Source organism: Lycorma delicatula, chromosome 4, assembly GCF_047948215.1.
Source record: "Lycorma delicatula isolate Av1 chromosome 4, ASM4794821v1, whole genome shotgun sequence".
Classification (NCBI taxonomy): Eukaryota; Metazoa; Arthropoda; class Insecta; order Hemiptera; family Fulgoridae; genus Lycorma; species Lycorma delicatula.
Window position 1 is genome coordinate 167,810,865 of NC_134458.1, and position 11,493 is coordinate 167,822,357.

At 29.5% G+C, this 11,493-nt stretch overlaps 1 protein-coding gene across 1 annotated transcript in view; it reads left to right on the forward strand.

The window, feature by feature from the left end:
• LOC142324062 (HEAT repeat-containing protein 6) overlaps positions 1-11,172 on the forward strand; it is a 78,128-nt gene extending 66,956 nt beyond the window's left edge. Inside the window, exons 15-17 of the mRNA XM_075364674.1 lie at positions 5,086-5,166; positions 6,101-6,316; positions 9,375-11,172. Coding sequence (XP_075220789.1) covers positions 5,086-5,166; positions 6,101-6,316; positions 9,375-9,635 — 558 coding nt within the window. The 3' untranslated portion in view covers positions 9,636-11,172. The remainder of the gene's footprint in view (positions 1-5,085; positions 5,167-6,100; positions 6,317-9,374) is intronic.
• The last annotated feature ends 321 nt before the right edge of the window (positions 11,173-11,493 follow it).

The following is an 11,493-nucleotide window of genomic DNA, read 5'->3' on the forward strand; positions in this document are numbered from 1 at the left end:
ATCACTGATATGTTAACATTGATTATTTTAAGTCTAGTTAACTGAACTTATGTTAGTAGTTGACATTTTTTATGTAATATAATACATAATCATACTGAATAGAACAAAACTTTTTTATTTTTTGGAGAAAATTTGTCATAAACTGGTGTTAGTAATGTTACATAATAAGGTTTGCTCCTAAAGTTATCAAAATTTGTTTTAAAAATTATTAGGTAATTTACTACTGCGCAGTGCAGGTGAGGAAGCGATTGATAGATTATACAAACTGGTGTGTAATATTTATGAAAATGGGGAATTTCCATCAGACTTCAAAAAAAGTGTTATAGTTATGATACCAAAGAAAGCAGGGGCAGATAAATGTGAAGAATACAGAACAATTAGTTTTACTAGTCATGCATCAAAAATCTTAACTAGAATTTTATACAGAAGAATTGAGAGGAGAGTGGAAGAAGTGTTAGGAGAAGACCAATTTGGTTTCAGGAAAAGTATAGGGACAAGGGAAGCAATTTTAGGCCTCAGATTAATAGTAGAAGGAAGATTAAAGAAAAACAAACCGACATACTTGGCGTTTATAGACCTAGAAAAGGCTTTTGATAACGTAGACTGGAATAAAATGCTCAGCATTTTAAAAAAATTGGGGTTCTAATACAGAGATAGAAGAACAATTGCTAACATGTACAGGAACCAAATAGCAACAATAACAATTGAAGAACATAAGAAAGAAGCCCTAATAAGAAAGGGAGTCCGACAAGGATGTTCCCTATCTCCGTTACTTTTTAATCTTTACATGGAACTAGCAGTTAATGATGTTAAAGAACAATTTAGATTCGGAGTAACAGTACAAGGTGAAAAGATAAAGATGCTACGATTTGCTGATGATATAGTAATTCTAGCCGAGAGTAAAAAGGATTTAGAAGAAACAATGAACGGCATAGATGAAGTCCTACGCAAGAAACATCGCATGAAAATAAACAAGAACAAAACAAAAGTAATGAAATTTAGTAGAAATAACAAAGATGAACCACTGAATGTGAAAATAGGAGGAGAAAAGATTATGGAGGTAGAAGAATTTTGTTATTTGGGAAGTAAAATTACTAAAGATGGACGAAGCAGGAGCGATATAAAATGCCGAATAGCACAAGCTAAACGAGCCTTCAGTAAGAAATATAATTTGTTTACATCAAAAATGAATTTAAATGTCAGGAAAAGATTTTTGAAAGTGTATGTTTGGAGTGTCGCTTTATATGGAAGTGAAACTTGGACAATCGGAGTATCTGAGAAGAAAAGATTAGAAGCTTTTGAAATGTGGTGCTATAGGAGAATGTTAAAAATCAGATGGGTGGATAAAGTGACAAATGAAGAGGTATTGCGGCAAATAGATGAAGAAAGTAGCATTTGGAAAAATATAGTTAAAAGAAGAAACAGACTTATAGGCCACATACTAAGGCATCCTGGAATAGTCGCTTTAATATTGGAAGGACAGGTAGAAGGGAAAAATTGTGTAGGCAGGCCACGTTTGGAGTATGTAAAACAAATTGTTGGGGATGTAGGATGTAGAGGGTATACTGAAATGAAAAGACTAGCACTAGATAGGGAATCTTGGAGAGCTGCATCAAACCAGTCAAATGACTGAAGACAAAAAAAAAAAAAAAAAAAAAGGTAATTTACACGTTATTCTGTTTAAAGAATACCTCTATACTGTTTATTGAACGTAATGTTTTTCCACTGTTTCCACTGTTGGAACACTTCCTGGAATTTTGTTTTTGGTAGTCTCTTAACAATTTTCTTTATCTTTTCTATTTTTTTTTTTTAAAGGTAGCCTGTCGAAAATTCATTTTTTTGTTTTTTTAAAAAGTAAAAGGCTGCAGAAGTTGAGTTGGTTTGAGAAACAGAAATCATTGTTTTCCACCAACAAATTATTGATAAAGAGTGAAGTGCGTGTTAGTGAATTGTCATAACACTATACTATCATATTTTGAATTTTATTAAGTATGACTTAAGGTTAAAATTTTATTCTTATTCACATTACAAATTCCCAGTTATACCAAATCCTTTTACAAACTACATCATGGTGTTCACTTTTATTATCTTAACCAAGACCTCTTCTTGTTAGTAGTCTTACATTTTATAGAACTGATTTTTATGCTTTTTTTCTTTGTGGCTCTGATATTGTGTCCTCCTTCATTAAAATTTCAGTTGAAGCACTGTTCTCCTTCCAGGTTTAAATTTAATATCCAAAGAAAACATATTGATGAACTTAAATAAACTAAAACACCTCTACTGTACTGTACAACAGGCCAAATCTGGTGAGTATGGAGTGTGTGGAATAGATTCAAATTTCAATTTCACAAGAGCATCAGCTATTGTATGTGATGTGTACAGCTAAGCATTATCATGTTGCAGAATTATTGGCTCTTTGAATTGCTGTACATGATTCACATGTCTCCTAAGGTATTTACAGAATTTACAGTTAACCCAGCTTCCAGGTAGTTAGTCTCGCATACAAATGTTTGGAATCACAGAACACTGTCATGAGATTTTTTTTGCAGAGAATTGTATTTTGAATTTTTTGATTTTGGTGAACCATATCCCATGGTGCCAATATCCCATGCTCTGCCATTTTTCTTCTGGATTGTAATGATGCACGTAATTGTCATCTCCCATCAAAATAATGAAAATGAAGTCATCTCTCCCATAATGAAAATATCTCAGAAGTTGTTCACAACATTCCTTCTGTTATTTGTTTTTTTCTGTGAGTTTACCTGGCACCCGCTGCAGGGAACAAATTTTACAGTAGCCCAGTTGTGCAGTAGTTGTCCAACTTGTTCTTTCGATATGCCTATCTGAGTGGCAGTACATTGTTGTACTGCAGTGATGCAACATTCATTTTGAATCAATTCATCCACTTCCTTTTGGTGTTCTCATCATCTGATTTACTTTTTCAATCACCCTTTATAACATTGTAGGTTGGTTAGCAGAAATGGTTAACTTTAAATCTTTCTTTGCATATACCCTTTCTCAATTTTATAATAATCTCTTACTCAAATATAAGAAAAATTGAAGAATTTCTTGCAAATTTGAGAAAAATCCTTTCTTTAATTTTTCTCAAATTTGCGAGAGATTCTTCAGTTTTTCTCAAATTTACAAGAAATTCTTCAATTTTTCTCAAATCTGTAAGAAATTATATAATTTTTTGTTATATTCTTATTGTATCTTTGCTATTTAGTTATAGTGTATCATTGGTTGTAAGTGTATGTGTTAGCTATATAAAAGCAATTTATAAGAACAGTAACTGTTTTGAAGGTGTGTAATAAGAATTTTATTCTCATGATTTGGTTCAATCAGCTCAGACTGCAAGGACATGGGTTGAGATTCAAAGCTACAGGTACATTGTCATGTAAAGAGTGATCATGGCCCAATATATTTGTGAACCAGAACTCATTTTGTACAGCAGCTTAATCTTCTCATGTCTCACTTTGGGTATAATATTTATGCTAGATTTAAAATTTCATCTGGTGGTCCAGGAATTGAAACTTCAGATATTAATGAGAAAGTTATTTTTGCTTCACAATTTTTAACAAAGTGTGACAAAAACAAAACTTTTTGAAAAATCTTTGATGAACCCTGCTTTCACCTGTATGGCTGTGTTGATGAAAAGAACTGTTATCTTTGGGCTGCTAAGGTTCTCCTCATCTTTTACACCAGCAACTATCATTGAAAACGTGAGAGATGATAGGTTATGTTATGGAATTATGGAGTCATATTATTATTTTTATTTTTTTTTTTAAATCAAAATAGCTGTGAATTTATTTCAGATTTCAAAAGATTACAACAACATTATTCAAATATTTCTTGGCTGTAAATTTAATAGTTATCATAATATTTATGAATATAATTTTCATACTGTTTCACTTGGTTTCAGCAGGATAAGGCTACAGCCCATAAAGCAAGGATTTGAATTTCTGGTCTACGTGATCATTTTGGTACTGAGGTCATTGCAAGGTCTTTCAATATGTGATTTTTAAATAACCAAGTTTTCATTCATTATAAAGATGAAGAAAACTTTTCGAACAATAGAGGCAAAATGGAAACTCAAAAATCAGAAGAAACAAATATAAAAGAAGATATTTAATAAATTTAACATCGTAACTGTAAGTTAACAGTTAAAAAAATAAGATGGCTGGGACACATCATTCAAAGAGAAGATGAAGAAAATTTTAAAACTGTACTAAAGAGTAGGTTTGATTGTATTAGACCATCGGGAAAATCCAAAGACTGGTGGAATGATGGAGTTATAAAGTACTAGAACGTATCAGTGATTCAAAGTAATAGCTGAAAACAGACGTAGATAGAAGTTGACATCTAAGGGTTTGGTTCACTCAGCTAATGAATTAATATTCCACAACTAAATACCTACTATATATACTCCCAAAGAAGTAATAATTTTTGTATTATAGAAAAACTATATTATATTAATGAGCTCAGATAAAATAATAGAACAGATGTGATAATGTGTTTTTATTATCTAGTTGTTGTTTTAGGAACCGTCAAACTGTTTTATAATAAGATGAAAAGTAACTTGTTTTAGAATAAGTTACCTCATATTAATGGTACCATATTTAACTAATTTATCACTTGATTGTCACTTTTTGTGATTGGCATGACTCCTTTATCAGTTTTAATTCTGTGCTAATCTCTTCAGTTCAGCTAATCAGTTCAGCTCCCTGAACTGATAATTTGGTTTCTCCAAGATATTTGATATAAAAAACTCCTCTGCATACATCCAATTCAGGTTTATATTTTCTTTCTTAAGTAGTTTATACATACTGAATGACTATTTTTTTTCTTTTTGAAAATTTTATATGTTATTTGATGTTTTTTCAAACTAACTGAAACCATTCAACTAGTACTTTTATTGTAAATATTATGTAAAATCTTTATTTCAGGAGATACGATTAAATTAATAAATCACTCTGATTTTTAAAAAATTAATATGAAAAACAAAATTACTTAACAAATTTTTTGTATGCCACACTTTTCTTAATAATTTCCATTTGTTTATTTTATGTAATTTTTATTTTACAGTTGCGATGGAATGCATGTTACGCCCTCAGCAGCTTATTAGAAAATGATGCCGTTCAGGGAAATAATTTGTCTACTTGGCAGGTAAGTTCTTCTCATATTCTATTACAGTGTTAGGTGTATGTGTAAATAAATTAAAATTTATATTTACCATATTACCATTCTGTTAAAATTATTATTTTGACAAGGAAATCATTGTTCTTAAGTTAGTAAATTTTGTGACATCATGGCACAATCAGCGTTGAGTTCATATTTGCGTTTTAGACAACAGCACAGCTTTTTATGTGAAGTAGAAATGCCATCATCACCATTCAAATTGGCAACCGCTGAACATAGTCAAATTTTTAATTTTGGTTTAAACATACTATAAAATGGCAATGAAAAATAAACATTTATGAGTGGTACAAGCATTGATGTGAAACTCATGTTAGTGATGATGATGATGATTATCTATTTCCGACTCAACTTGTAAAATTAGGAACATCAGTGGAAAATTGTCACAATATTTTCCACAACAATCTAAAAATGCATCGTGTTTGTCATTGCATTGTTCTAAGAATATTATCTATAAATGAAACAGAAACACAAGCGACATTGCTGGAGATCTTATCACTGTTACATTGCACAAATGCTACAGTAGTGACTATCATGCTCCCCACATCTGGCTCCCGTTGAGCTTTCTTAAAAGTATTGTTTATCCAGCTTTTTCTTAAAATTGCTCCTGAAAGGAAGGTGGTACAAGAATGTTTACAGTGTCATCACTGATGGGTCAAAGCAGCTGAAGAAGTTTTCCAAGATTGATTTTCTAGAACATTTCTAAAAACTTTATAAGTTCTGTAAAAGTATGTAGCTGCCAAAGGAAACTAGCTAACTAAATTTAATATATTATTTTTTAATGTACAAAGTTTTTCTGTAATTGTTTCAGGAATTGTTTTTGGCAACCTCATAAATTCTTTACTGGTTTTATAATCTAATTTTGTCGTAATTTTCTTTACCTTCACCTTTATTATTGTTTCAGGAGCCTGTTCTGAACGCATTGTGCACTGTACTCGTTAAGTGCAATAACTTTAAGGTGCGAGTAAATGCGAGTGCAGCACTTTCGAATGCCACATCTCGTCATCTCTTTGGGTCCCAGTATACTTCAGCATGGCTAGCAGTTTTAGAAGGACTTGATAATTCGCATAATATGCCTGATTTTAGAGAGTTCAAACATCAGGTCACATTATTCAGTCAGGTATTTTTCACCTTTTTTATTGTCATTTCTTTTCACGTATGCTTATTTACATATCTTTTATATATACTTTTTCTTCAGAGTCTGTTTATGATGAATGTTGACCATTCAGGTTAAGATTTTCAAGTAAAAGATTTTGAAAGTGAAAATATACAGTTAATTTTTTTTTTTTAATTTATAAGGCTTTCTTTCAGTATTATAAAAAAAAAACAGAATCAGAACTAATACTGCCACATCTGAATAAACTGTACACATTGTTACTTGGGTCAATCCATTTGAAATGAACCAAGGGTGGTTGCTTGATCAATTCAAAAAAAATTGAAACTTAACCACTTGTTTCCAACATGTCTCACGACCTTAAAACTGTTTTTTTTAATTTTCTATTTAAGCAGTTTACCTGTGGTAGCCATTTTTGTTACAGTGCACACACCTATTTTTGTGACTGTAAGGGTTTACGGAAAAAATCATAACTAAACAACTATTGGTCCTGGAAGGATGTAAAAAGCAATTTTTATTCTTTCTTTAAAGTATTTTGGTTGTACAACCTCCATCAAAACAGTGATTGGTCATTCTCACACAATCAGACAAAATATCACAGCTGTTTTAACCACACTAAATAATAAACCTTCATTGCTACAAAAACAGGCTATTTCATTGAAGAATAATTAAAATTTTGCTACAATTAATTTTTACTTCGACAGTGTTTAAAAAAATAAATCAATATAAAATTAAAAACAAATTTTAAAAAAAGATGTAGGCTACTCATTGAAAGCTCAATTTGGGTAAGTTTTACAAACATTTTTGAACCAAAATTATATTAGGTTACTGGTAATGCCTTAAGTTAAGTTATCATTAAATTACAACCTATCATTAATAATTTAAAAAAAAACTACTATTTTAAAAGTATTGAAAAAGTCAACTTCAACAACATAGGGGCTAAATATAAAAAATGTAAATTGTAAAGAAGACAAGAAACCCCTATGGAGCACTTATTTATATTTAGTGAGTCAAAATGGTAAGTTGTGCAAATTTGAGATATTTATCACCCAGCCCCATCAAGAGTTATTTGAAGCCAAGATTTGATTTAAAAAAAAAAAATTAGTTTTCAAAAATTCATAAAACTTTATGGGTAAGTATATCACTACTAATATTATTTATAGTAAAACTACTAACATATCCCTACATATAAAAAATAATTCAAACTATTTATGCCATCCCTGCCTCTTGAAAAATAATCAATAGTGAAATTTCACTGTTTTTCATGCCCAACTTTTTTTTTTCATAGAAAGAAGAGAGATAGGTAAATATATCATACCGCTAGTCCAGTCTTTTACCTTGAGAAAATATGAATAAATTGCTTTTTGTTTCATCCTTCCAGGACCAATAGTTTTTTTAGTTATGATTTTTTCCATAAACCCTTACAATCACAAAAAAAGGTGTGCACACTGTAACAAAAATGGCCACCACAGGTAAACTGCTTAAATAGAAAATTATAAAAAAAAGAAACAGTTTTAAGGTCCTGAGACATGTAAGAAACAAGTGAGTAAGTTAAATTTTTTTTTTGAATTGGTCAAGCAACCAATGTTTTTTTGGGACACTTTAAATGGATTGATCCACTTGTGAGTATACACTTTTTAAAATGGATGCTGTTATATAAGACAGTAACATATTATTTTATTATATATTAAAGTATTGCTTTACTTTTACTAAACAAGATATTGTCTTACTTGTTTAGATGTATTGTAAGAAAAGTTGTGGTCTAATCATGTACAAAAAACAAATTTTCTATAAAATAAGGTATTCTGTTTGAAATTTTAATGATTTTTAACATTACTTTTTTAAATCAGTTTTTTAATTTCTCATGCTATTCCTCATTGCTTTCTGTTCTTTGTTAATCTTCTCTATTCAACATAATTACTAAATTGTACATCCTCTGCTATCTGCTTTTTAAATCCTAATCTTTTTCTTCCTATACATTTTTTTCACTACATACTAAGAATACTACATGAACTCAAATGCATTGAAATTCGGACTCTACCATTTTAATGATGGGTTAATAAATTGAAAAAATTCTTTAATTTTACTTTTTTGACGTTTTCCAACATTTTATCATTCTTGGTATACTCCAGTTACAAATGCATTAAACAATTTTGTCATTGTTATTATGAACTTTCAAGACATAGATTAGAAGTGTAATAATTAGTAATTAATGTTCTAAAAAATATACAGCTTGTTGGCATTTAAATTGCTTTTTTCTCAAGATTTTGTGAGAATGCTCATCGTATACCATTATTAATCATTATTTTATGTAAAGTTAGAAAATATAGAGCTACCAATCTTCAAAATAATATAGTCTATTTAAAAATTCAGACACATCATATGCATTACCTTGTTTATTGTTCATATTATTCATTGTAACAACTTAATGCTATAGTGATTGTACACAGTATGTCTGAAAAGTTCCCAAACTAAATAGATTTCAAGATAAATGAATTTACTCACATCAGGCCTCTACATAGAACCCTTCCCTAGTTATACATACGTTGCAGCTCCAGTATAGCCCATCAACGCTGTGGAGAAATCACTTTGTGGGATCGCCTTCAACTACTCTGTGTAACCCCTTTGGACGGCTGGAATGTTGTTGGAAAAGCGGCCTTTCATCTTCAGCTTGAATTTTGGGAACAAAAAATAGTTGCTGGTTCCATTTCATGAGCTCGCACAAGATCACATGAACATAACATATGTGCCCAAATATAACTCAATACTGGAGTGACGAAACGAGATGTAATTTTGTACACACTCATCAGATGTCGTACTACAATAGTTCCTTGGTTGTCTGAGAGATGGCGCTACTTGTATACAGAAATTTAGTTCATGAACTTTTTGGACATGCTATGTAATTAAATCATTATTTTCAAATGAGATGTTTCTTGCACTAGAAGAAGATGATAAAACAACTGTGTAGGAGAGATTTTTGGAATTACTAAAAAAGATATTTGTAATAGTAAAAATCATTGTTAAATTAATTTATATAAATAATTTTTGTTTTAATTTCTTTCAGTTGTGTATTACATTATGTAATTTGGGAAAATTGGCTGAAGTTGAAGATTTAACACCGCTTCATGATATTCTTGTATATCGAATGGACATAGCAAAAGAGCACATAGAAAAATTTCATCAATCAGCACTTCCTGAACAAACTACTCCAATATTAACAGTAAAAAATCATGTTGCTAAACTTTCAAAAGATAAAAGAAATTTGAATAACATTCAGAAAGCAACATTATCTATGTTATCCAATATATTTTCAGTTGGATCATAGCATTTGAGGTTTATTTTATATTGTTTAAAGTGAAAGATATTCTACTTAAATACCTTATGAAGTCGATGATAATCTTTAGCTGTGATCTTGAATAATAATTAATTTTGTTAGAGTATTTATTAATTTTATAGTTCTTAACTGCTGCCTATATTATGTATCCTTTTATTAATATGTAAACAGAAAACTCTGCTACCATTTAATCTGTTACTAACTTAATTGAATTTACATTACTTGGAATCACTGGTGGTAACTAGTGATTCCAAATAATAAAATATAAGTTACATTTCTTTTAGAAATACTTATATTACCTTATAATGTTATGTTTCATTTTTGTGAAAAGTCGGCCAAACAATGCTTACCTATTCTTGTTTTGCCTGGCAGTAAAATTGTAATGTTATTAGTTCCTTAATATTGTCTTCCAGTTAATATTTGTCATTTTCTAATTTAAAACACTTCCTAACCTGGTAATTCAAGTGTTAACACAGCACCACAAACAGTACAACTACCTGTCAGTCCAGACCAAACAAAGCTGTATCAGATTCTTTGAAAATTTTCTTATCATAAGACTTAGTCATTTATTTAACATGATCATCAAAGGCATGCAAACCAGTACTAAATAAAAATCATATATTAATATATAGCATTTACACTGCCCAAATGTTTTTGTTTTTTTAATTTTATAGCATATTTTATCTTAGCCTTATTTCCTCGTGTTATTTTGTAATCTTGTCCCTATCAGATCATTCCATAAATATCATATGATTTACAATTAAACTGGTTGTAGATACTTTTAGAAAGATTTCATATATTCATCATATAATAACCTTTTTATATAAATTTCAGAAATGTGTTTACTTTATGTGACTACCATTTAAAAAAAAGTCAAAATGGTCATCTTCATAAAGCAAAATTGAAATCTACAGCCCATTTCTTCTTGGTATATTTTATAAACCATTATAGATATTAGAATCAGTTAAAAAAATTAACTTAAGGTAGTCTGATGTATAAAATAAAGTATTAACTTTTTATTTTGTGTGATACAGAAAGAATTGACTGAAAATACAGATTTTCAAATTAGTATTTATAACTTATAAAGGAGTTATTTATTATATGAAACTTTATAATTAAATAAAGGGCATAGGAATATACTAAGGAAATTAAAAAGTGTTAAAATTAATATTAAAACTCTTATTTAAAAAAAAAAAATTTTGCCATTATCAGCCATATTTGGTAAGCTATATGTAAGGAGTGGATACAAAAAAAGTTTAAATTTCACAAAATATACTCCTAGTACCCTTGGTAAAGATGTTTGCACTGTTTAATCCTCATAGTGTGATTTGATTTGGCTATTGAAAATTGTAAAACATAAAAAATACCAGTTAAAAAGTCAGGCTTTCAAATCAATATTTGTTACATACCATTCACTTTTATTTAATTTGATTCATTATGTAAGAGTATTTTATTTATAAAAATGTTCTGTTATTATTTTGATGTTATGTTGACATATTTTTGTAAAATAAAAAAATTGTTTAATTTAGTTAATGTACTTTTCATGTATGTTTTAGTTAGAAAACAGCTGTATGCTCTATTAAAAACTAAACTGAATTTATTGATATCAGTCATACTAAAATATCAAAAAAGCATTTTGAAATTCCAAATAAAATTAGAAATTTTTAAACAAAACTATTTCATCTGTCACTTCACCTGTAGAAAAAATTATTAGTTTGTCTTCAGTTCAGAACTAATGTTTTGATTCCATCCAGTTGCTATACTGAGTTCCACTGGTGAGAGTTTTCTTAGTAAATTTTCAGGCTTAACCTAACTTTATCGCCTCTGACAGAAATAATTACATCACTAG